Below are 25,786 nucleotides of genomic sequence, written 5' to 3' on the forward strand. Positions count from 1 at the left end.
AGCGCCCTCGAGCGAACGGTGCGGGAAGGACTTGTGTTCACGTGCAGTATGGGGGTGGAGGGAGGGGCTTCAGCAAAGGGAGGAACCTGACCAATTAGGGAACAGGGGTGGGGCTAAGGTGAAGTACGACTCACTAGCGCCTCCAAGCGTCCATAGACGGATGAACAGAGCAGCTCAAACAAACGAGAGGTAGGAGCGCCTTCAGGGGACTGAGATGTGATGGGGCGGGGCTTAGAGTCTACTACAGCCAATCTGATATTAAGGGCAGAGCCTAGACATGAGGCTCAGGATCACCCTAGGTGGACACTACACAGAAGGCAGAGGCAGCAAATCTATAGGCTAGAGATAAGGCTAGCCTGGTCTACATAGCAAGTTCCAGCCTAGCCAGTGCTATATAGTGGGACCCTTTCTTAAAAAACAAACGAAAAAACAAAACAAAACAAAAACAAAAAAAAAAAATCCCCCACAACCGGGCGGTGATGGCTCACAATTTTAATCCCATCGCTTGGGAGGCAGAGGCTGGTGGATCTCCAAGTTCAAGGCTAGCCTGGTCTACGAGTTCCAGGAACTCAGAAACCCACCTGCCTCTGCCCAGTGCTGTGTCTGAGTTATCCTCAGCTATATATTGAGTTAAAGAGACCAACCTGGGCTATACGAGTGTCTGCGTTAAAGAAATTTATTACATATATTAGAAGAGTATTTTAGGGGTTGGGGATTTAGCTCAGTGGTAGAGCGCTTGCCTAGCAAGCGCAAGGCCCTGGGTTCGGTCCCCAGCTCCGAAAAAAAGAAAAAAAAAAAGAAGTGTATTTTACTGTCATTTACAACATAAGTAATCAATAAAAATAAGCATACATCGTATTGCAAAATTTTATATATATATATATGTAATATATGTCGTTTGTTGTGTTTTTGAGACAGACACTTCAGCCTTAGCTTCCCCTTTGCTAGGATGACAGGCATGGCCACCCTGCCTGTCCATTAAGACAGTTGCATCAAAAAGCGCATTGGTTGTGGCATGGACAGAAGTGAGTCAGCTTGACTAAAGCCAGGGCTTCCAAAGTGTGGTCACTGGAGCCCAGCATCAGCCCCTTCTGGAAGCAGGTTAAAAGCCTAAATCTGAAGGCTTCTTGCTGCAGGAACTAAGATGGGGCCACCAGCTCCTCCAGAGATGTGGACACCTGGTAAAAGCTGAGAACTGTTTGGGCATCACAGAAAGGAACTAGGTCAGGAGTGCTCGAATTAAGAAGAAGCAAGGTTGAAAAAAAAAAAAACCCTAAAACTGGGAAGTCACAAGGGGCCAGGTGTACAGACAGGGAAGTCAATGCCGATAGATAATGATCTTGGGTGTGGCTAAAAGGTGCAGCCTGGCCTAGAATTCCCCAATGAGGGCTGGGGGGTGTGGTCAGGGGTGGAGACCCCACCTAAACTCCTCCAATGAGGGGGTCTGGGGCGTGGTCGGGGTGGAGTTCTTGCCTAGAATCCCATAGTGATGAGTCGGGCAGTGGTTCAGTTTCAAGTTTTGAATATTCCAGTGTTTCCCTTAACGACGAAAGCGGGAAGCTTGACAGCGGGTGGGTTGCAGCAAGAGGCACAGCCTGTTACCCCTTGGGATGCTCAGTGCTTTCTGCGCACCTATTCTGTGGCACTTGTAAGGCCGTGGGGTGCAGCGCTAGCTAGGCCTCTCTGGGTGCTCAGGGGTTAAGGCTTGTCCGGCCACGTGAGAGTACCTTGCGACTAAGCCACAAGCCCTCCCACCTGGGGCCGGCCTCTCTTGCATTCATATTGCGCACGACCTGCACACACAGCCCTGCCGGTTCCACCCGGCGAAGGGACGCACCCGCTGCTCCTTCCACTCCACTAGAGCAGCCGCGCTGAGCAAACAGGTTGTCCAGCCTGAGCAGCCAGGTCGGGTGTCCTCTCTACCACCCATGCCAGACAGCCGCCATCCAGGACTCAGCTGCCACCACCCATCCTGCGTCCACTCCCTCAGCCTTCCAAACGGGTAAGTCCCCAGCTGTGCTCATCCCAAGTGATCCCGTCTCAGGCTCCCGGGACCCCCAAGTTTGCTCTGGGAGCCTCCCATGGGAGCCGGAAGCTGGTATTCTGTGTGGACATCTGACACAGTTTCAGAAAGTTCGAGCGGCTGCAGTTTCTGCCCTGGCACCCTGCCCAGGACGCTGCAGCCCAGCCTTCAAAGGGTCATTGTGAGCACAGGTGTTGGCTGGAGAGGCCAGCAGGCAAGGGGACCCTAGTTCCCAAGGGAGGTTGGCCTGCCCGTGACACTTTTGGGGCATGGCAGAGGAAGTTGGGGTACTCCTGAACTAACTCTTGAGTTTTTCTGGAACTCTTCCTGAGAATCACCCCATATTTCCAAGGCATAAATGTGCCGCCTGTACTAGGTTATGCATTACGGGGATGGGAGAGGACAGGGGCTCTGTCAACTCCCCAGGGCATGTCTGTCAGCTTAGACTTGCATGATGAGAGTGGAATGGATGGACAGATGTCTGACAGGGAATTGACAGAGGAGTTGGGAGCTTCTGTGTCATTCATCCCAAGACAAAGAAAAACAATTCCTTCAGGATGGGGTGTCCAGCCACCCCTGAGTTTACTTTATCCTGGACGGGGGAGGATCAGGACCACAGGGTGGACCTGGCATTGGGAATTCTAACTACGGGCCATTGAACTAGCCCAGCCTGTTTCTCGTTTTGCATGGTGGAGAAGCCAATGCTACAGTAGCAGGCTCTGGTTCCCAACTCAGTTCCCAGTCACTTCGCACAAAATGAAGTGAGGCCCAGACAGGGGCAGCTGCTCCCCCAGGCTGCAAAGTAGAGTAAGACTGTCACACAGGGGGCCTTAGAGCTGCCCTCAAAGAAACTGCCCCAGGACCGACATCTAGAAAAATCCCTGCCTATTTGGCCTGGCACTTCCGTGTGGCACTGGCTCTGGGGAAAGTCCACACTGAGAATTTAGGCTCTGTCCTTCCTCCTGGGCCTGGCCAGGTGCCAGAGAGGCAGTGTTTGCTCAGGGTAGAACCCAACACCCTTTGTGGCCGAGGTCAGTGGGACACTCAGCTATGGGGACGGGCTGCCTAAGAATGATGTGCATTTACTGAGCACTTACTGTATGCTACGTATGTTGGGAACAAGGCACAGAAATTCATATTTTGAAGACAGGATCTCACATAGCCCAGGCTGGTGTCTGTGTCCATAAGTAGCTAAGGATAACCTTGAACTTTTTTTTTTTTTAAGATTCATTTATTATAAGTACACTGTAGCTGTTTTCAGACACACCAGAAGAGGGCATCAGTTCTCATTACAGATGGTTGTGAGCCATCTGTGATTTGAACTCAGGACCTCTGGAAGAGCAGTCAGTGCTCTTAACCACTGAGCCACCACTGAGCCATCTCTTCAGCCCAACCTTGAACTCTTGATCTTCCCTCCTCTACCTCACATGTGGCTTGCTCTACCTTAGGAAGATGAAGACTGAACTGACGTCTGGGGTGGTGACAGGCCAAGGCAGAAGGTTAAGGCTCCTGGCTAGTGTGCCAAGAATGGCTGGAGCCGGGGGCGGGGGACAGGCTGCTGAGTTGCCTAGGTGGGTGGTAGCCATGGAGGGCTGCGCATAGGAGGGAAATGGCTCAGTGTTCATGTGCGCCCTCTGGTGGCTGATAAGGGGCGACGGTCAAGAAGGCTCAGGTGGAGGGACTGTGCTGAGATGGGGAGGTTCAGGGTCAGGGGCCAGAGGTCAGTGGTAAGGCAGGAAGGTTGGCAGGATATCAGCACACACAAAACCCTACCCAAAAGTTAAATTATTGAAAGGGCGCCCAAGAGTTATGGAATGTCTTGAGCTAGAAACAGTGCTTGTCAGCCCCATGCTCATGGAGCCCCTAAACAAGGACATGTTAGCCCCGCTGCACCCTTGAACCAGACTGCTAGTTGGAATAAGATTTGGCAAATGGTCAGCACTCCATAAATGCACAAGTAGCTCCCAGAGGTACCTAAGGTTTTTGCCACTGTCGAAGACACAGAGATGTGATTTGTACAGCAGCTGCAGACTGAGTGACAGCTCCCATCTCAGGTCTACATAGTAAGTTCTGGGCCAGCCTGGACTACGTAGACACCAGCACTGACAATAACCCCCCCACAAAAACAAACAAACAAACAACAGAAAGCTGTGAAAAAGACTTCAGGAGCAGTTTGAAGACTTCCTGGGAGGGGGTGGTTAAGGAACACCAGATGCCACTCCTGGTTCCCACGTGTTCCCTACTGGCTGCAGCTGGTATTGCAGTCCCAAGTGCTGGAGACTGGCTCCGGGAAGCCCAGGCTAGCCATTCTGAGTCAGATTGGAAGCCGTGTTTTACAGAAAGAGAAACTGAGGCAAGGAGCCTTTGTGGTCTTGGTCGGCCTATCTCCTGGGCGTCCCCTGTTCTTTACTTTGCTCTACTGTGTACTTTGTGGTGATGAGCATCCACAGCTCAGAGGCCTGGACCTCATTGTGCAGTACGGGTTCCTCTAGAACTGATAGCAATCCTCCTGCCCCAGCGCTCCCCTCTTGAGCGCCACCACTCCTAGCTAGTTACAAAGTCTTTTATTAGTAGTGCATGTGGTGCATGTCCATGAATGCTCACGGACCGTGGACACCGGGGACAGGTTTCCGTTGCTTCTCTCCTTCATGGTGGACAGTTCAATGAACTCTCCCTGGCTCCCTCCTCCCCCGGGTCAGTGTGAGCTCCATTGTGCCCCACGGCCTTTGCACAGGCCACGCTTCCTTCCTCCACTGAATCTTCCTGGCCCTCCGGCTCCCTCACCTTACTGTCCGGACCTAGATCCCTACCTCTCCTTTGCCCGCTGGCGCAGCCTTTTTTGTCCCTTCTCTTCAGAGCAGGGCCTGCTCCTCCCTCCTTGAAGACCCAGCAGTGTACACCATTGGAGTTGGAGCATTCCTGAATTCCGGTCAGACCTGTCCTGCCACACCTGAGGGGACATCACACCCTTCAGTGACCCCCGACTCCACCCCATCCCACAACCTCAAGCCCTGCCCTTCGCGCATGCCTCAGTTTCCCCAGATGTATGAGAATAGGCAAGCAGAGTCGTAGTTTCCCATCCTATACGCCCTTTCTGGCCTGCAGACATTGCCCCCTCCCGGCTGGCATCGGTACTGCAGCCCGAACACGCCTGTCTGGGATGCATCTGCTTCACCGCCTGTGCTCCGCCCACCCCTAGGGGCGGATTGGAGAGTTTCTTTAATTCATAATCTCTAAACAAGTATTTATTCGTGTGTGCATACGCGCATATGCCGTAGCGTGAGGAGGTCAGAACTCATGCGGATTGGTGCTTTCTATTCTGTGCGGTCTGGGGACCGCACTCAGGACAGCAAGCCCCCCTCCCTAACAACTGTTTCACAGGACACTGAACAAGGTAGTCCTCAGGATTGGTCCCAGGTACTGTGGAGGCTGAGGCAGGAGGATTGTGAGTTCCAGGACAGCTTAGGCTACAGGTGAGGCCCGGCCTCAGAACAACAGCAGAACCTGACCTAGGTGGTCTCCTTTAATCTCTGGAATCAGGTGCAACTTCCAGATGGGAAACTGAGGCACAGTGGCTTACAAATAGACAAACCACTTCGGTGTCCCTTTTAGTCCACCTACCCACTCTGCCATGCAGAACCTAGGATTTTGTTACCCATAACGAAATACTACCCACTCCGTGGGTAGTAACTCCCCGAGGGCACACAGAGAACAGGCAAAAGACCTGAGATTGAACCCACAACCTAAGGGTCTGAGAACACACGTTTCTTCTCTTAGCACGAAGTGTGTTGGTGAGTGGGAGGAAATTCGGGGACAGGACTGTCGCCGTGGGCCCCCAGGTGCACAAGTGTTCACCGTGTAGCCCTGGCTGTCCCGGAACTCACTCTGTGCACCTTGAACTAACAAGCATCCACCTGTCTCTGCCTTCCAAATGCCGGGGCTAAAGGCAGCATCAAGACAGCGCAAAGACTTTGACTAGATTGTCTTGGCCAACTCTTTTTTTTTTTTTTTTTTCCCCCGGAGCTGGGGGACCGAACCCAGGGCCTTGCGCTTCCTAGGCAAGCGCTCTACCACTGAGCTAAATCCCCAACCCGTCTTGGCCAACTCTTGATTAGCCTTCAGAACCTCTCCAGCATGCCCATTCCAGAACTCTAATTTAGACACTCCCTCTAGCTGTGAGGTGACAACTGGAGGCTGCTACTAAGCCCTTTGACCTTGGGTTGGGCTGCAGATCAATATTTACTAGTGAGGAATGTATGGGTGGAGCCAGCACTAGTCCCGCCTATTGAGGTGACTTCCTCCCACCTTGTGCCCAAGCCTAAACTAGCCTGACTGAACCTTTCTACAGCTAACCCTCAATGGCAGGCCCTTAGAGGGAAGCAGTCTGAGTTTGATATATGAACCTGCTTGACCCGGGAAAGGCCAGGAACACTACTGGTTATGTTTTTGAGGAAGGGTCTCACTGTAGCCCAGGCTGGCCCAGACCTCACTATGCAGACTGGGGCTTGTCCCAAACTCAGAGATCCTCCTACTTCTGCCTCCCGAGTGCTGGGATTAAGGCTGGAAAATCGCTTTTGGTGGGGGGGGGGGAGCGGGAGGACGCGTTTACTTTTTTTTTATTTTAACATTTATTTATTACACCAGAAGAGGGCATCAGATCCCATTACAGATGGCTGTGAGCCACCATGTGGTCTCTGGGAATTGAACTCAGGACCTATGGAAGAGCAGCCAGTGCTCTTAACCTCTGAGCCATCTCTCCCCCATCCCTCACCTCGTTTGCTTTTGTTTCTTGTGTTTGGTGTTCTGCGGATGGCTGTGAGCCATGTGGATGCAGTTCCCACGGAAGCTGCCAGGGATATTGGATCTCTGGGGCGGGTCACACAGAAGCTTGAGCAGCTACCTCTGGGTGCGGGGATTTGAACTCAGTTCTTACGCTTTCATAGCAAACGTTCCAATGCAGACACAGATCGTTCTCGTCTGGGCAAACTCTTTTTTTTTTTTTTTTCCGGAGCTGGGGACCGAACCCAGGGCCTTGGGCTTCCTAGGTAAGCGCTCTACCACTGGGCTAAATCCCCAGCCCCCTGGGCAAACTCTTAACCCACCTTCAGAACCCTCCCTGCAGCGCCCCTCCCTGATCACCACACATTTGCCTCTTTGCCTTCTCACCACCTTCGCCTTCTCCCGATCCCTCGCAAAGCTTCTAACCCGCGGGCCGCCCGGGCGAACCTCGATGTGTGTTGGTACGTGGGAAGAGAAACGTCTCAGACCCGGTACTCCGTTCCGCCTGGCCGTGACCGCTCCGGGTTTTCCCGGCAGCCTCGCCCATGCGGTCCGCTACCCGGGCTGCCGGGCTCAGTCCGGCTTTGCGGGAAACCAGGACAGGATCGCGCTTGTCCGGATCGGATCGCGGCAGGGCCGGCGGCCGCTTCCCAGAGGCGTGCCGGACTGGGGCGGGGCGGCCTCCGACTTGAAGGAGGAAGAGCAGGTGCAGCCGGGAGCCGCTGGCAGAGCCCGAGAAAGGCGGGAGCGCGGCCCGGACCCCGCCGCCACCACCTCCGGCCCAAAGTGGGGGTCGGTTGTTTCCAGGCGCCTCCAGGTCCAAGGTGGGGGCTGCCCTACCGTTTCCAGGACGCCTGTTGTACACCATGGCGGTGAGATTCCAGGCGAGTTGTGCCGAGCGCGGGGAACTGGTAGTGGTCGGATGAGAATGGGACCCAGGCTTTCAAAACCCTGTCCACCTGCCTAACAGGCGGGAAAACTGAGGCCCGGAGAGGCGCGGTGGCTAGCCTACGGGTACATGGCGAGATAAATCTGTGAACTAGCCCCAAGAGCCACCTCTTGGAGCTTCCTCAGTTGCCCCACCCCAAAGACCTGAGTTCGACTCCCACTGAGACACTGAGGCCGCCCGTGTGTGATCTTGAAAATGAGTAGCTGTGTTTTGTTTCGTTTCTTGGCCGCTAGCATTTATTGAGCACCTACTGTGTGCAAAGAGGTCAAGGAGCCTGGCGGGTCGGATGACTGTAGCCAGTTCTGGGGACCAGGAGGAATTTTGTTCTTCTGGCGTGGAGCACAAACTCCTACACAGGAAGAGTAAACTGAGACCTGTCTGCTGGGTCACACTCCAAGCTTTACGTCTTCGAGGTTTACTGCCAGTTTAGGAGGAAGAGGAATGACCTTCCCCCGCCCCGCCGACAGACCTGTCTACAGCCCCTCCCTACATCCCTCCCCCATTACCCACCCGCCCCCCGCGCGCGCCTGGCCTAAGGGGGGAGGGGCGGGTGGGGAGCCAGTGCCCCCGGGCGGATGGCTTATCTTACCCGGTCCCTTCCAGTCCGCAGGTGGCAAAGGCGGGGCCAGGCGCTCACCTGGAGGGGCGGGGCTGAGGGGCTTGGATCTAACATTTTAAACCCGCCCTCTGGTGGTTTTCAAGCTCTCCCAAAGCTCCTCACTGGGGACAGGATAAGGTCCCTAGAACCCCCATCCCAGACTACCCGGAGCGCTCGGACACAGGGAACTCTGTGGAGGAAACGAGATGAGACTGTGATACCCTAGATTCCAAGGGAAGGGGGCGCCAGATGTGTACGTTGGATGGCACCTAAGCCTCGGGGCTCTAAAGGCTGAATAGGAGTTTGCCAAGGACTAAAGCTGACAGCAAGTCGCCAGGGTTGAGTGATGGAGAGGTCCGGACTTCCACAGCCAAGAGAAAGCCAGGGCCTGCGGAGCACAACTGAGAAATGCAGGAGTGGGCAGGGGTGGAGACCCAGGGGTCACATCAATCCTTAAGGCACAGGGAGTCCCAGAGGGTTTTAGACAAAGCCTGTGACCAGCCTACACCAGCTGGGACAAGCTGGGCAGGCTGGGACAAGCCTGGCCACCTGCCTCCCCTCCCCCCTAAGGAGCCCAGGCACACTTGGGAAAGCCAAGAAATAAATAAAAATTCCACAGTCGAGTGCAGATAACCTTTGAAAGTGCCCACTGAAGATCTTTGCCAGGGTTTGTGGAGGTCCCCATGTGAGGAGGCTGAGGCAGGGGGATTGCCATGAGTTTATAGCTAACTTAGGCTGAGCAAGATCCCCAACCACCCAAAAGTAAACCAAAACCGGGTCATCAGAGCTGGGGGGAGGGGAACAGCTCAGCAGAGAGGGGGCCTGGCAGGTGGGGGTCACATGACATTAAGTCCTGAGGGTTCAGCTCTCAGGGGGGTAACCGACCGTCCTTCCCAGGACTGAGAGAAGGCTCTGAAGACCTGGAAAGTCTGGGCAGAAGGGAGGCTGGGATGTTGGGGAGCAGCCATGAGGCCCTTGTGCTGGAGCAAGGATAGCAAGGGGTCATAATGGGGTAAACAGGACAGAGAGGACTCTAGGGAAGACTGCGACTGTGATCCTGAGGAAGGTGGGAGCCATCGCACCCCGAAGCTACTGAGGATGCACTGTGGAGGGTGGAGCAGGCAGTTGACCATGGCCTCCTCCTACCCCATGAGCCTGTCCCTGTCCCTACCAGGTGGCAGACATGGAAGAGTTGACCATCTGGGAACAGCACACAGCCACACTGTACAAGGTGAGCTGAGACCTGCCCCTCCAAAAGAGGCCCTGGGTCTGGGAAGTGTAACCCCTTGCCTGTTACCTGTGTCCCTCAGGACCCCCGCCGCGGCTTTGGCATAGCTGTGTCTGGAGGTCATGACCGAGCTGGTGGACCTGTGGTCGTGTCTGATGTGGTACCTGGAGGCCCCGCTGAGGGCAGGCTTCAGTGAGGCTCGGAGAGGGCGGGTGGGAGGAGGGACAGTGGGGGAGGGGAGAAGGCACCTGGCACAGTCAGCTCTGTCAGCAGAGCCTGACTTCCTTGGCCTCAGGTCCCTAACACTTCCTAGTCCCAGAGGTTGGGCAGTGCCCGAGGGCAGAATGGCAGAGAACTGAAACAGACAATCTCGGTCTGTTCTTTGAGAGCAGAGCAGTTTTCCAAGACCTGGAGATTGAGGCTCCTGGAATCTGGGTGGAAACAAACAGGTCCTAGTAACAAGAGGGTGATAAGAAATAGAGGGGGAGGGGGTTGGGGATTTAGCTCAGTGGTAGAGCGCTTGCCTAGCAACTGCAAGGCCCTGGGTTCGGTCCCCAGCTCCGGAAAAAAAAAAAAAAAGAAATAGAGGGGGAGAGAGAGACAGACAGAAAAAAAAGAAAAAAAAAAAGAAATAGAGAGGGAGAGAGAGACAGACAGAGGTGGGAGGCGTGCAGAGAGATGGGGGGTGAGAGACATACAGAGATAGGGGAGAGACACTCAGAGACAGACATGGGGGGGGGAGAGACATGCAGAGAGACAGAGGGACCAATAGACAAATATCACCTGATAGCGGGAGGGGAGGGGTGCAGTCCTGAGTCTCTCATTGGAGCCACTCCCTCAGGACCGGGGACCACATCGTCATGGTGAATGGTGTCTCTGTGGAGAATGTCACATCTGCTTTTGCCATCCAGATCCTTAAGACCTGCACCAAAACAGCCAACATTGTAAGTGGACAAAGGCAGGGAAACCTTTATTATAAGTACACAGATACACCGGAAGAGGGCATCGGATCCCATTACAAATGGTTATAAGTGATGTGGTTGCTGGGATTTAAACTCAGGACCTCTGGAAGAGCAGTCAGTGCTCCTAACCTCTAAGCCATCGCTATAGCCCCTGGGGAAACTGAGTTCTAATCCAATAAGGCAGGTGATCCTGTGATATTGGAGATGGAACTACACACTTCTTTTAGAATTTTGTTTTCTGGAGGTGCTAGGGCTGGAACGCAGGACACTTAGCCTGTGCTCCACCCTGACCACGCCCCCACACCCTCACTGGGGGGATTCTAGGCGGGGCTCCACTCCTGACCACGCCCCCACACCCTCACTGGGATATTCTAGGCCTGGCTCTGCTCTGGCCGTGTTCCCACATCCTCGCAGGGGGTTTTAATGCGGGGCTCCACCCTGACCACGCCCCACACCCTCACTGAGGAATTGTAGGTGGGTCCAGCTCTTTTTTTATTTTTCTTAGTCTCACTCCATATTCCTGGTTGATCTTTATTTTTTCTTTAATGATCTATTTTATGTATGTGGGCGTTTTGTCTACATCTATCTGCGCTCCAAAAGAGATTATCTAATGTCGGGAGTTGCCGACAGTTGGGAGCCACATGTGGGTGCTGGGAATCGAATTTAGGACTTCTGAAAAAGCAGCCTGTGATCTTAATGGCTGTGCTATCTCTCCAACCCCGATATTTAACTTTTGATCCCGCAGTGGGGATCTCAGCCCCTGTATAGTTGGAACTACTGAGCATTCTGGGATAGTTTCACTTCCCAGCGGAATCAGACTGTAGGACCTCCTGGTTTGGCTGCTGTGCTGGATGTGTGGTCCATAGTTGTGCTCCTGTCCGGACGCCTGCCTCTGAAGTCACAAACTGGCCCTTTGGTGTTGGAAGCCAGAGAGGCGCTGAATCCCCTGGGGTTTTTCTGTGGGTGGGGTGATCTCTCTCCTCTTCCTGCCTCTTCTGACATAACTCCTTCTGACTGACAGACAGTGAAGCGTTCCCGAAGGGTCCAACTGCCTGCCACCAAGGCTAGCCCAGCTTCTGGCCACCAGCTCTCAGACCAGGAGGAAGCTGACCATGGCCGGGGCTATGAGGGGGACTCCTCCAGTGGCTCAGGTCGATCTTGGGGTGAGCGTTCTCGCCGGTCCAGGGCTGGTCGCCGCGTCAGGATGGGCAGCCATGGGCGCCGGAGCTCTGGTGGAGGTTCTGAGGCCAATGGTCTGGACCTGGTATCTGGCTACAAGCGCTTGCCTAAGCAGGATGTGCTAATGAGACCGCTAAAGTCCGTGCTGGTGAAACGAAGAAACAGCGAAGGTGAGTCAGGCAGGGGGTGTGGTCAGGAGTGGAATGTGAGTCTCCCCCTCCCTAGAATACCCAGTGAAAGGACTGGGGGCGTGGTCAGGGTGGCGCTCTGCCTAGAATTCCCCCCACGAGGGACTGGGGTCGTGGTCAGAAGTGGAACACTCGCCTAGATTGGTGGCTGAAGCAGGAGGATTGCAAATTACTTCAAAGCCAGCTCGAATGATCTTGGCCTCCCAGCTGAGGAGCCCTGCCTCAGTTTCCCTCCTCTACCTTCCAGAGTTTGGAGTGAAGCTAGGCAGTCAGATCTTCATAAAACACATCACAGAGTCCGGCCTCGCTGCTCGGAACCGTGGGCTGCAGGAGGGAGACCTTATCTTACAGGTGAGCCCAGGCCCTTGCTTACGGTGGGGAAACTGAGGCCAAGGAAGGCAGTGTTCCCAGCCCTAGAAATTATTTCCAGTCCTCCCCACCCACCTTGCTCCAAGTCAAATGTTTCTAGTCACCCCTCAAGCCCATATTTTCTAGACACCCTGGTCCTTTACTTGTACCCGGTTCCTTTCAGATCAACGGAGTGTCCAGTGCTAATCTATCCCTGAGTGACACACGGAGGCTCATTGAGAAGTCAGAGGGGCAGCTAACCCTGCTGGTGCTGAGGGACAGTGGGCAGTTCCTGGTGAACATCCCTCCAGCAGTGAGTGACAGCGACAGCTCCCTGATGGAAGGTGAGGAGCCCAAGGCAGGTGCAAGTCCTGTTCCTAGAGACTCAGAAAGGGATGAAAACTGAACTAGAGCTGCTCGGCATGACCAAGCTGGATTCTGTGAGGTTTGAGGGGGCCCCTGGCTCATCAAGGCCTTGATGTTCCCCCGTGTGACAAGAACCACATGACCACAAGAGGTAGATGTGACCCTGGCTGGCCTGTCGCCCTTCTCCCACAGACATCTCAGACCTGACCTCGGAATTGTCCCAGGCGCCCCCTTCCCACATTCCGCCGCCACCTCTGAAGAGTCGGCGGAGCCCTGAGGACAGCCAGACGGATTCCCCAGTGTGAGTGAAGGATGATGGCCCGGGAGGGGGCCACACCTCATGTCTGTGCACCCCTGCTCTTTGCAGAGGTGACCCTGCATCTGTGAGGGTCCCTTGCAGAAGCATCACCAACTCACAGGATTCTGTCATCCCACCCAGGGAGACCCCACAGCCCCAGAGGCGGGAACGGTCGGTGGATTCCAGAGCCATCGCTGAACCAGGTGAGACGCTGGCAGGCGGACACCGGGATGTCCGAAGCCTAAGTGTGAAGGGCGGGGCCGAGAGAGGCAGCTTGGTGAACGGCTCTGGGTTAGACCTGATGTGTTATAAAAATATAAAGAGAGGGAATTATGTTCTATGGAGGTCTGAGGAAAGGTGGTGCCACAGTGCACCCATGCTGAGACATCCCTTCCCCTGAGGGACCAGCCACAGGGAGGGGAGTTGAGAGGTAGTAAGGCAGAGAGAGAGAGAGAGAGAGGAGAGAGAGGAGAGAGGAGGACGAGGACGAGGACGAGGACGAGGACGAGGACGAGGACGAGGACGAGGAGAAGTGGAGGAGTAGAGTAGAGGCCGGCCATGAGCATGTGGAGAGAAGGGGAGAGGGGGACGGGGAGAGAAGGCATAAAGTGGCAAGAGAGGGCAAGGGGAAGCAGGAGCAGGAGCAAGAGAGTGAGGAGCGGGCAAGCCCCTTTTATAGTGTCAGTTACATGGCAACAGCCAGGGTGGGGCGGAGCTTAGACAGAATGCCAATCATATCTCTACTCTAAGGGGCTGGGGGCGTGGACAAGAGTGGAGCCCGGCCTAGAATCCCTCAGCAAGGCTGGTGTGTTGCTAGGTGCAGTTTCTGTGTCCTCTGAAGGAGTGAAGGCTCCAGGTTTTGGTTTCTCATTGCAGAGTCTCCTGGAGAAAGCCGCTATGACATTTACCGGGTCCCTAGTCGGCAGAGCCTGGAGGACCGTGGGTGGGTACCTCAGATGACCATGTGGTGCCGTGGGCCCCACATTCTGTCTTCTTGGTTGTGGAATGTCATTAACTGCCATCTGGGCTGTTTGGAAAACCAAATCCTATAAGGGGTGAGGGTACCCTCCACCGCCGGCCTGATTGCCCTCCTCTCTGGTAGCTACAGCCCCGACACCCGTGTCGTGCGCTTCCCCAAGGGTGTGAGCATTGGTCTGCGGCTGGCCGGTGGCAACGACGTGGGCATCTTCGTGTCCGGGGTGCAGGCAGGCAGCCCCGCCGATGGGCAAGGCATCCAGGAAGGGGATGAGATCTTGCAGGTAACAAAGGATATGGCCCTGGATCCTCCTGGTGCCCCCCCCCCAATTTCCGAGTCCCTTTTGTTGCCCAGGCTGGCTTGGAACTTGCCATCCCTCCCACTTAAGCTACTTCAGTGTTGGACTCTCTTAGGCCTGCGCGCGCCCCAAGCCTGGTTTTTCGGTGGGTGCGGGGGACACAGGTCCTCAGGTTTGCACAAGTGCTCCCCTAACTCTCTCAGGAGCTCCAGAGAGCTTTTACACTGTGGGATCTGTCCCCTCCCTCTCAGGACTTCCTGAGGCTTTTGGACCTGGTTGTCCTGAGCGTTGTCCCCAGGTTGTGTACCCCGACCTTGTCTGTGATGCTCAGAGGTGGGCTGGGGACACCTGGGGAGTCATAGTCTGGGGTTTGGCAGGCAGGGACTCTATTCCCAGCCTCAGCCCCTGCCCTTTCCTGGCAGGTGAATGATATGCCATTTCGGAACCTGACTCGGGAGGAGGCTGTGCAGTTTCTGTTGGGGCTGCCTGCAGGGGAAGACGTGGAGCTGGTGATACAGAGCAAGCAGGACAGTGAGTGTCTCAGAGCTGGTGGGCCAGCCTGGCAGAGATCCGAGGTGGGGCGGGACTGAGAATGGCATCCGATGTCAAGCTCTGGCTTCCACTCGCCTTTAATCACCACACTCAAATGACCGAGGCAATACTCTGTGAGTTTGAGGCTAGCCTGCTCTACATAGACTATTAAAACAAAACAAAACAAAGACCAGAACTAGCAGGGGCTCCCCGGTGGCCCCACAGGGACTGTATCCCTAGTCCGTCTGAGTGAGTCCCTGAGACAAATGGGCCCTCGGACTCACGCAGCCCCCTCTGTCCCCAGTCTTCAGGAAGATGGTCCAGTCCCGCGTGGGTGACTCCTTCTACATCCGCACACACTTTGAGCTGGAGCCGAGCCCGCCCTACGGTCTAGGCTTCACCCGCGGTGATGTGTTCCACGTGGTGGACACGTTGTACCGGGGCTCTGGGTCAGGCCACGGGCACAGCAGCCATGGGGGCCTCTGGCTGGCGGCCCGAATGGGCAGAGATCTCCGAGAGCAAGAACGCGGCGTCATTCCCAACCAGAGCAGGTGGGGGCGCTCACCATCCCCCATTGCTGAGGGCTCCCCGGGGTAAGACACAGTGACGTGTATGGCTTTATTTATTCATCCATCACTGAGGAAGAGTTCCCTCCCAGTATCCAATCCATCCTGGTTAACAGCATCTAGGGCCCTACATCCCTTGGCTGTGGCCTCATTCTCGATCTTCAGAATTGGGCGCGGCCTCTCCTCCCCTGCCTCCCTTCAGTACTCTGTGTTGACACTGAGCCCTGAGATGGTCCCGAAATCTGCAGTTCAGAGGCCGCGGCTTGACTCCGCACCCTCGGTGACATGAACTCAGTTCTGACTCCCAGGTCCCCTGTGCTCTCTAGGGCCGAGCAGCTGGCCAGTTTGGAGGCCGCCCAGCGGGCCGCGGGCCTGGGGCCAGGCGCCTCAACAGGCTCCAACCCACGGGCCGAGTTCTGGCGACTCCGAGGTCTCCGCCGAGGGGCCAAGAAGACAATGACCCAGCGGAGCCGCGAGGACCTGTCGGCGCTGACCAGGCAGGGACACTACCCACCCTACGAGCGAGTGGTGCTCCGAGAAGGTGGGTAGCTGCGGGCACGGGGTGGGGGGAAGGTGAGGACGACTCATCGAAGGAGACCGGACCCTCCTCCCAAGATCACAGAGGCTCAAGGCCATAGCCAGCTGTCCTCAAGATGCCCTGCTTCCGGGCTGGAGAGATGGCTCAGTGGTTAAGAGCACTGACTGCTCTTCCAGAGGTCCTGAGTTCAATTCCCAGCAACCACATGGTGGCTCACAACCATCTCTAATGAGATCTGATGCCCTCTTCTGGTGTGTCTGAAGACAGCTACAGTGTACTTACATATAATAAGTAAATAAGTAAACAAACAAACAAATAAATCTAAAAAAACCTCTTTATTAAAAAAAAAAAAAAAAAAAAAAAAAGATGCCCTGCTTCCTGTTGGTAACAATCCTGTCACCCCAGCACTTGGGAGCCTGAGGCAGGGGGTTTCTGTGAGTTTGAGGCCAACCTGGTCTAGATGGAGAGTTCCAGGACAGTCAGTGAAACCCTGTCACAAATAAATGACTATAAAAACTTTTTATGAGGGGCTGAGAGATGGCTCAGCGGTTAAGAGCACTGACTGCTCTTCCAGAGGTCCTGAGTTCAATTCCCAGCAACCACATGGTGGCTCACAACCATCTGTAATGAGATCTGGTGCCCTCTTCTGGTGTGTCCGAAGATAGTGACAGTGTCATATACATTAAATAAATAAATCTTAAAAAAAAAAAAAAAAACCTTTTATGAGAAATAAAAGACCCGGGGGTGCTCAGTTTACACAAATGGGCAGACTGCATCTCAATACAACTATAAAATCAAGCCAAGAGTCAGACACTGCATGGCCGTGGCTCCTGCCAGTCCACTCATGGAATAGTCCCAGATAGAATCAGAAGCAAACCAACTTCCGCTTTTGCTGACCTTGGACTCCACACAGTCCTTCTGCCGTAGCCTCTTCCCAGGCTAGGTCTGCACTATGATGCCTGGCTTGTGTGGTACTTGGAATGGGGGTGGGGGAGGGGACTTCCGGCATTCTGAGCGAGCACCCTGGCCCCAGAGCCTGGCCTTGTCACTCTCTCCACTTTCCAGCCAGTTTTAAGCGCCCCGTGGTGATCCTAGGACCCGTGGCAGACATTGCTATGAAGAGACTGACAGCAGAGATGCCAGAGCAGTTTGAGATTGCAGGTGAGACGTGGTGTCATGGCATCTGGGGTGATAATCCCTGCAACCGTAACATGGCCTGTCCCCCATCCAGCCACCCGTGCCCAGGCCGGACATCCTCAATAATCTGGGCCCACAGAATCCTTAGCCACTGTGCTTGGAACCAGGCAAACACAGCCTTGTTTGCTGAGAGCCGTTCCGGTTGTGTTTTTTAATTTTGTTTCATTCCTCCTGTGAGGATGTTGTGTCTCAGGACAACCTGGTCAACTAAATGAAACCCTGTATTCAAATCAAGGCTCCACCATCCATAACTGGGCCTGGGGACCAGGTGGAGGCAGGGTGGGTGCAAAGTCAGCTCTGGCTACATACAGAGTTGGAGGCCAGTCTGGGCTACATCAAACTCCGTCTTTAAAAGCACTAAATAAGAGGGGAAACTGAGGCCCATGAACATTGTTCCAGGTGTGCATTTAGCAAGTAGGGTGGCTCTGGGGTTTTGGGGAGCCTTAGAGGGTTGTGGGAGGCTGGGTGTGCCTCACACATAGAGTCCGATCTTACAGGTTTCCATACACTTAGAAAGGAGGCCCCTGGGGGAGGCTGGATAGGGCCCAAAGGGCAAAGCTATCGGCTACCTCACCAGTCATCAGATGATACAATTGCTGGGGTCCATGTGCAGAAGAATGAAATGTTGGGCCCCTGATGGGCTCCCTGCAGCAGCATTCAAAGCCTTTCAGTGGAATATTACTCAGCCAGGAAAAATGAAGGCCACACTGGCTCCTGGAACCCCCCTGCAGTCTGCATAGCTGAAAAGTCGCAGGGGCAGGAATTGGGATGGGGACGAAATTTGTCTGCAGTGGGGACAGCTGCAGTATGGGGAGTCAGACTCCATTGGAACACCCCCCCCAATGCATAAGGATCACAGGTTCAAGAAGGGTCTAGGCACCATGAATGTGCCATTAGTGGTGTCCCCCTGCCTCTTCAGAAAGCGTGTCCCGGACTGACAGCCCATCCAAGATCATCAAATTGGACACAGTGCGGGTGATCGCAGAGAGGGTAAGCGCAGGGTTGGAGAAATGGAAGCCCCATGTGCTGAGTCGACTCCAGGGAGTTGGGTGTTTGTGGCTCCTGCAGTATTTGGGTCCACATCCCTGAGCTCTGGAGGCTGATTGTCATGAGTCTAAGATTAACCTGCCTTACACAGAGAGACCTGTGTCAAAGGGGAAAAAAGGTAAAAAATGACACAAAACCGCTCAGCTACAGAGGTAATCCTAGCTCCCTGGATGCAGAGGCAGGGGGATTCCTGGGGTTCCCACAGATCTGGCCAATAGATGAGCTCCAGGATCAGACACAAAACTGACCGGGAGAAGCTGAGGTCCGCTGTTACCCCAGACTCTTCGTCTATCTCAGGACAAGCACGCGCTCCTGGATGTCACCCCCTCTGCCATCGAGCGCCTCAACTACGTGCAGTACTACCCTGTCGTCATCTTCTGTGCCCCGGAGAGCCGGTCAGCCCTCAAGGCCCTTCGCGAGTGGCTGGCCCCTGCCTCTCGCCGCAGCAGCCGCCGCCTGTATGCGCAGGCCCAGAAGCTGCAGAAACACAGTGGCCACCTCTTCACGGGTGCGCGGAGGTGGGGATGGGGGGCGCTGCTGGGAGCGGGAGTTCCTGCCTACTGACTGCCTTGATCCCCCCTGCTCCCCGCAGCCACCATTCCCCTGAATGGCACTAGTGACTCCTGGTACCAGGAAGTCAAGGCTGTCATACAGCAACAGCAGGCGCGACCGATCTGGACTGCGGAGGACCAGGTGCCCGGTAGAGGGTTGCTATAGGCGTAGCCTAGGTGAACCCTATAGGTAACCAAGTTGTGGCTTCCTAGTACCCAGTAGCCGATATAGTACCGAAGGAACCCTTAGGGAAGAAAGCCTAAAAGGGGTGGAGCTGGGAGTTGTGGGATGCTTAGGAGTTGGTCAGAGTTGAACTCCCGATGAAGGTCTTGATGTCAGATTTGGGACTTGGCCTAGAATCCAGAGGCAACCATCACAGGTCCACGGGTGACCAGGGCAAGGGGCAGCAGTGGCTAGCATTCAAAGTACAGGCCTTGGCTTCCCCTGAGGTCACAATATACCCGTCCTCATAGCTGAATGGCTCATCCGAGGACCTTGACCTGCCGGGCCATGGCCTGGCCGCCAGCTCTGGAGACCTCAGCTGTGACAGTCGGGCTAACAGCGACTACGAAGACACCGATGGGGAGGGCACCTATACGGATAGAGAGGGCGAACCCCAGGACTTCGATGAGGAAGCCCCACCCACGGCCCTGGCCCGGTCCTCAGAGCCTGTGTGGGTAGATGACCACCAGGGGCTGATGGGTCATGGGACGATCGCAGCCGCGGAGGTGCAGGTGGGCACTTGGCCCTGCGGGATGGGGGGACACAATCGCACCCCTGAAACCCCACACAACCCCCTCCATGCATATCAACGGGGGTCACCGTCTTTCTTTTCTTCGCTCCAGGCCGACAGCCACTACACCCCGGACCAGCGGCGCCAAGACAGCATGCGGTAAGTGTTCATGAAGGATGCAGGCCTGAGGCAGCTCCTACAGGGCCACTCCACGCCCCACAGGGCTCAAGGGATGTGAAAGAGTCCCAAGTCCCAAACTACATTTGAATACCCGGCCTTGCTCATCCTTGTGCCCACCCTGCCAGATGGGATCGGTGTGGGAGGGTGAGGTCACGCAGCACACCAGGCCACCAAGGCCCCGCATCTCCCTCCTGCCCCCAGGACCTACAAGCATGAGGCCCTGAGGAAGAAGTTCACAAGAGCCCGGGACGTCGAATCCTCTGACGAAGAAGGCTATGACTGGGGCCCAGCCACCGACCTGTGACCTGTGCAGTCCACCAGCCTGCCACAAGCCCTCAAGCTTCTGACCATTTAATAAATCTTTAAAAGTATTTTTTACATTAGAAAATAGCACAAGACTGAGGATTCTTTGGTCCCCGCCGGCCGAGGGGTGACGGTGGCGGGGCGAAGGCACACGTGGGCGGGGCGAAGGCACATGTGGGCGGGGCGATCACAGGTATACTGGCTGTTCCTGTCCTGTGAGCAGTCGGTAGGTGGCAGCTGGCATGGTCTTGATGTGGATCTAGGGATCAGAGGTGAAGAGTCAGGTAGAAGGGTCAGGGTGTTGGTGACAGGATCAGGTGACCGGGTCAGGTGACCCACACATACTTCTCTTGTCTCTGTGAGCAGCTGGATAATGCGCGCGTGGGGCATGGCCACCACACTCTGCCCATTGACTTCAATGATGCGGTGTCCAACGCGGACTCCACCACGCTCAGCCGCACTCCCACGCAGCAGGCTGCAAATCTGAGGGGAACAGCGCTCAGTACCCGCCCCTAAGTCATAGGCTAGTCTCCACTCCCTAGGCTGTGGACTAGCCCACACCCCACACCCGGCCTGGGGGTCCCAGCCTCACAATGCCGTTCTCCACACAGAAGCCCAGCTGCTCGCGCACGTGGGGCCGGTGGATGACGGCCGTGGTGACTGGTGGGCAGTGGATGATACTCAGCGTCACGGATGAGTGTCGCCGTACCTCCTGTGGAACCCACCATGCTGCTCAGGCCTCTGTGGGCCTCAGTTTACCTACCCATCAAACTCCCAGGGAACATGGGGATATGATTAGTGATACCATACAGTCACTGAACTTAGGAGACCCTGTTAATGGGCTTCTACACAACCTACCAAGCCCCGGGGGACACAGCCCACAGAACCTGACTCACGCGCACAGCGGCCTGGCAGGCGGCCAGCGACAGCCCCACCAGGCTGGTTCCGTTGATGGCAGTGACACGGTCCCCTATGCTCAGGGCCCCGCAGCGCTCTGCAGGGCCCCCGTGGAGGAGGTTGGCAATGACCGCGGTGGGCAGCAGCGAGCCCCAGCCTGACTCAACCAGCGCAACGCCCAGGCCCTCCCCAGGCCGCTTCTGGATGCAAACCTGGGGGCGGAGCCGTGTTGGGGGGCGGAAAGTGAGGCGGGGTCTAAGCAGGGGCAGGGCCACATTCAGGGGCAATGTGGGCGGAGCTTCACCCAGAGAGAGCAGAACCTAGCTCAGTGTGGGGAGGGCTCAACGATGGGTGGGGCTTCGCGAAAGGGGCAGGGGAAGTGTTGGGAGGGATCAGGCCTAACTCGGGTTGGGCTCAAGGGGGTCCGGGCGGGGCGTACCTCGGTGGGGTGGGATCAGCAGGACAGGGGACAGGGCCATGGTCCCTTGGGTAGCTGTGTGTGCTGCAGCAGAGCAAGCGCTCACCTCCCTGCAGTTCTGGCTGTTGCAGAAGTGGTCCAGGTCGCCATTGTGTGGGTGACTGGCAGAGGCTGAAGGCTGCATGCCCACCTGGCTGGGGTCGATTCTGTTCTCCTGCAGGAACTGGCTGTAGGCGATACTGAAGGCCTGACCGATGGCTTGCGCAATGAGCTGGGCCTGTGGAAGGCAGTACACTCCTATATGTCCTGCAAAGCCTCAGCTTCAATGCTCACTCCTTCAAGATGCCTCAAGGTTTCTTTTCTTTTTTTTTTTTAAGATTTATTTTATTTTACTATATATAAGTACACTGTAGCTGTCTTCAGATACACCAGAAGAGGGCATCAGATCTTTTTACAGATGGTTGTGAGCCACCATGTGGTTGCTGGGAATTGAACTCATGACCTCTGGAAGAGCAGTCGGGTGCTCTTAACCGCTGAGCCATCTCTCCAGCCCTGCCTCAAGGTTTCTAAGCCAAGCACTCTCACCTATATGCTCTGGAGGGGGCATGGCTCACGGCTACTCACATCCTCTGAATGGAAGACATGGCATAGCATCTTGTAGAGCTGCCGCTGGCGGTCCTGAGAAGTTGTCCTCTTGGCCAGCCGCCTGCGCGCCATCAAGACCAGCACAGGCCCAATGTCCGCGATGTAGGAGATGGTCTGCAGGGCATGGTCCATCAGGGCATCCTGTGGACACACACTGGGTGGGCCGAGGGCGTCTCAGGGACCCCCAGTATTCACGACAGTCGAGCCAGCCCTCCGGGTACCTGGGAGTCAGCAGCCAGCACTTTCACGCGCTTAGTGGAGATAAAGATGTCTACCTCGGTCATGGGCTGGGTCTCACCTTCAGGGGCCTGCAGGGTAGGGAGGGACACAGGAGTTCGAGGTGGTTGGGACACTGCACCCTACAGCGCGGAACCCTGCCCTGGCTCACCTTGACCCGATCCATGGCCTCCTGTGCCTGTCCCATGCGTGTGCTGGGCGGCGGGTTGCGCTCAGACAGCAGCTGGGTGGAGCCCAGGTATTTTGCCCCGAAGAGGACTCCGTCCATGAGCTCCTCCTGTCCACAGGGACCTGGAACTGCAGATGACAGTGAGGGGTGCAGCCAGGCCGGCCCATCATGAGGCACTCCACAGACTCTGGGATCCCCAGTCCCTGGGCTGTTGCTCAAGAAACTCATGGTTCTGTCCCATGGCTTAGCATGCAGAAGACCCTGGACTAGAAGACTCCAGAGGGCTCAGTGTACGTGGCCAGCTCTGTATCTGCCACTCCCAGGAACCCTGGGAAGTGTCACCCCTACTATGAGGCACCCTCAGGGGGAATGGATCCAAAACAGGACCTCCTGATCAGGCCGGAGCTCAGGGCCTCACAGAGGTGAATCAAATCCCTGACATTCTAGAGTCGGGCGGGGCCTGCGATATAGCTCAGTGGGTAAAGAAAGGCACTTTCAGCCAAGCGAGATACCCTGAGTTTGATCCTGGGACAAGGAACTATGGGCAGAGAACTGCTCTCACAAGTAACCCTCTGCCATATGCAATAAATCGAAACATAAGAAATAAGGTCAAGGGGTTGGGGATTTGGCTCAGTGGTAGAACGCTTGCCTAGCAAGCGCAAGGCCCTGGGTTGATCCAAAAAAAAAGAAAAAAAAAAAAAAAAAAAAAAAAAGAAAGAAATAAGGTCAAGGCCATTTTCCACGATGATCTAGAACTCTCTCCAGTCAGCCTGGGGTGTCTCCAAGTCCAGGTCCTCGATAGGCCTCTAGCAATCCCACCCACGATTCTTGAGCCCATGACCCTTGCTCACAGTGCCAGATCATTCTATTTTGTTATTACTTTTTAAACCCTGAGCTATGGAGCCAAAGCTGGTGTGGAACCTGCCATCCTCCTGCCTCAGCATCCTGGGTGCTAGGGCTCCTGTTTTACAACTTCCAGGTTACCCCAAAGCTAACAGCTGGGGCTCTAAGCACTCCCTTTTGAGTAGGATACTATTCCTTCTGTGGTTCTAGAACTCTCCAAACTACATAGATGCAGGCAAAATTCTAAGATCTTGGCCCTCCTGAGATAAATCCCAGCATCAACCTTGGTTCTACAGCCTTCTGCGATACAGGGCTGTGCGGCTGCTCTCACCACTGCAGCACTACCTGGCATGGGAGAATTCCAGAACATTCCAGTCTGACAAACTGCTTATTCCCAGGCCTTCAGGGCAAGGATCACTAACCCCAGGAACCTCTGTTCCCGCTTCCCTGGTACTAGGTTCTGGTTGCTGCCTCAACTGGCTTTTTAAATGGGCTACAAGGATTCAAACCCAAGTCCTTGTGCTTATGTGTCAAGCACCACCCCACTGAGCAGTCTCCCCAACCATCAAAAATTTGCATAAAACTGTAAACGCCATTTTTAGCTCACAAGACTCCTCAGAGCAGTCTGGAGCTGGCCTTTGCCAACCAGTGTTTAAACCAGTGTGACTTCTAGAACATTCTACAGCTTATGTCACCTCTTGGACATCTAGGATCTACTCTAATTCAATTGTCCTCTCTAGACCTTGATCGTTGCTGGCAAATTTTGTGTCATGTTTGGAAATCCATTTTTGGGCTGTCCTAGAACATTCTGATTCCTGTGTGAGAATAAACACTCACCCTCGGAGTCGGCAGGGCACGAGGCCAGGGTCTCCTGGCTCTGGAAAATAAAAGAGGGGCAGGACTGAATCCCCAGCCATAGCTGAGAGTCTGGGGTCAGAGGAGGTGGGCACTAACCTGGGTACCCACGGGTGGATCTCGATGTGTCACCAGGGGTGCTGTCTCTAGCCACAGCTCTGGGGAGCTGCTGGAACTCCTGTTGTCTGCTGGCTCTGTCCCTTCCATCCATCCAGGGTCCCCACTGGGGTCCTCTGGTGGCTGCAGAAGGCGGGGTGCAGTCTGTGCAGGATCTGGGGGAACGGATTGGGCAGGCAAAGAGGCCTCACACCTCAGCAGACCCAGAAGGTTGTCCCCACCTGCCTCGGCCGACAGGAGCCCACCAGCATCCAAATTCTCCTGGGTGGCTAGGCCTTGGCCAGTGGCAATGTGCAGGGGACAGGGGGCTCCATCTGGGAACTGGCCACCCAGGTCGCTGGGCAAAGCTTCCAACTGCTGAACCAGCGCCCGCACACTGGATGTGTCCAGCTCCATCTCGCTCAGGGTATCGGGGCCTCTAGGCCCTAAGGCCCACTGCGTGTTAGAGGGATGGTCCTCAGAGGGAACCTCGGGGCCTTTGGGCTCCTCCAAGTCCATGGTCGGGGGCCCTAGGGGATGCTGGGGTTCTGGCAGGAACTCCATGTCTGGGATCCAGGTTCAGGCCGGCATTGTCACCAAGCTGGAAGACGAGGGCTCTGAGTGCGGAACTCGTAGACAAGCCATGGTCCTACAGGTGACAGGTTCCATTCCCATGGGGCCTGCCAAGGAGGAAAGGCCCCTATTTCACACAAAAGCCAGCCAAGAACTCAGGTGACTGCCCCAGATCTGCGGCTCCAGACCTCAGAACTCAAGCTCCAGACACTAGAACTGAGGCTGCGGACACAGAACTCAGACACTGACTGCAACTCAAGCACTGTCCTCCAGAGCTCAGGCTTCTGTCTCTAGAACTCAGGCTCTGGCCTCTAAAACCCAGGCTCTGGCCCCTAGAACTCAGGCTTGTGTCGTGGAACTCAAGCTGCTCCCCTAGAATTCATGCACTGGTCCTGGGAACTCAGGCTCCGGCCCCTAGAACTCAGGCACTGACCGTGGAAAACTCAGGATCCAGTCCCTAGAACTCAGGCACTGACCGTGGAAAACTCAGGCTCTGTGCTCAGAACTCAGACTTCAGCCTCAGAACTCAGACACCGCCCTCGGGTCGCCCACTGGAGCCCATCCGGTCCCGCGCGGCCCGCAATACCTGTGCCTCCGGCCCGGGCGGAAATATCCGGTGCGCTCGTCCTTCCAGGAGAGTCAGCAGCTCTCTGGGATCCCAGCTTTGGAACCGGATCATCAGTCAGTACACTATCCAGGCATACTGCGCATGCGCACTCACGGGGGCCTGCTGGGAAATGTAGTCCCCGCGGCCGCTCTCTCCTTACGCGGAATCGCTAGGGTTGCAGCATAGATAGTAGACAGCAGGTTCGAATCCCAAGACTCTCCAGGAACGGAGGAGAGGCCCAAACCGGCTTTTCTATTCTAAAATCGGGTTCTGCATCACTTCACGGCACAAACGGCTGAGGTAGGATATGGGGAGAAACCAGGGAGGATAACAGTAAAGATCATGTGACTTAAAAATTTGGAAGTTAAAAATTTGGACTTAAAAACTTCCAGTTTGGATCCCAGTAGGGATCTATAACAGCACAATCTCGAGTGGACAGGGGAATTTACAACACGGTTCTAGTTATAGACTAGGGACAATGATAATCCCTAAACTTAACTGTGTGTTCTCAAAGAGTTCACCTGGTTAGGTTTGTTAGCAGTGAATCTAGAATATTCTAGCACTAGTGTATTTATTCTTGAGACAGGCTGACTTCGAACTCCTGATC

The 25,786-nt window shown here is 55.3% G+C and overlaps 2 protein-coding genes across 3 annotated transcripts; one reads left to right on the forward strand and one right to left on the reverse strand.

Annotated features, from left to right (window-relative positions):
* The first annotated feature begins 1,521 nt into the window (after nucleotides 1-1,521).
* Tjp3 (tight junction protein 3) lies at nucleotides 1,522-19,926 on the forward strand. Of its 2 annotated transcripts, none has more exons than XM_032907268.1 (21): nucleotides 1,522-2,002; nucleotides 9,524-9,580; nucleotides 9,660-9,769; nucleotides 10,419-10,521; nucleotides 11,561-11,888; nucleotides 12,154-12,257; nucleotides 12,439-12,598; nucleotides 12,813-12,921; nucleotides 13,060-13,121; nucleotides 13,795-13,861; nucleotides 14,021-14,177; nucleotides 14,615-14,723; nucleotides 15,028-15,274; nucleotides 15,616-15,830; nucleotides 16,893-16,988; nucleotides 17,944-18,014; nucleotides 18,369-18,579; nucleotides 18,664-18,764; nucleotides 19,097-19,357; nucleotides 19,469-19,515; nucleotides 19,738-19,926. In XM_032907268.1, the coding sequence occupies exons 2-21, from the start codon at nucleotides 9,533-9,535 to the stop codon at nucleotides 19,838-19,840; spliced, it is 2,709 nt and encodes a 902-aa protein (XP_032763159.1). In that variant the 5' UTR covers nucleotides 1,522-2,002; nucleotides 9,524-9,532; the 3' UTR covers nucleotides 19,841-19,926. The 2 variants fall into 2 exon arrangements, with proteins under 2 accessions (XP_032763159.1, XP_032763155.1); XM_032907264.1 differs by lacking the exon at nucleotides 1,522-2,002 and adding an exon at nucleotides 7,151-7,686.
* Nucleotides 19,872-25,282, reverse strand: Apba3 (amyloid beta precursor protein binding family A member 3). The gene is made up of 11 exons (XM_032907272.1): nucleotides 25,159-25,282; nucleotides 24,003-24,679; nucleotides 23,886-23,925; nucleotides 22,188-22,333; nucleotides 22,021-22,107; nucleotides 21,779-21,940; nucleotides 21,261-21,431; nucleotides 20,736-20,948; nucleotides 20,432-20,551; nucleotides 20,185-20,322; nucleotides 19,872-20,098 (listed from the first exon to the last, which is right to left on the reverse strand). The coding sequence occupies exons 2-11, from the start codon at nucleotides 24,561-24,563 to the stop codon at nucleotides 20,027-20,029; spliced, it is 1,710 nt and encodes a 569-aa protein (XP_032763163.1). The 5' UTR covers nucleotides 24,564-24,679; nucleotides 25,159-25,282; the 3' UTR covers nucleotides 19,872-20,026.
* Between the last annotated feature and the right edge of the window lie 504 nt (nucleotides 25,283-25,786).

This window comes from Rattus rattus, chromosome 1, assembly GCF_011064425.1.
Source record: "Rattus rattus isolate New Zealand chromosome 1, Rrattus_CSIRO_v1, whole genome shotgun sequence".
NCBI classification, from domain to species: Eukaryota; Metazoa; Chordata; class Mammalia; order Rodentia; family Muridae; genus Rattus; species Rattus rattus.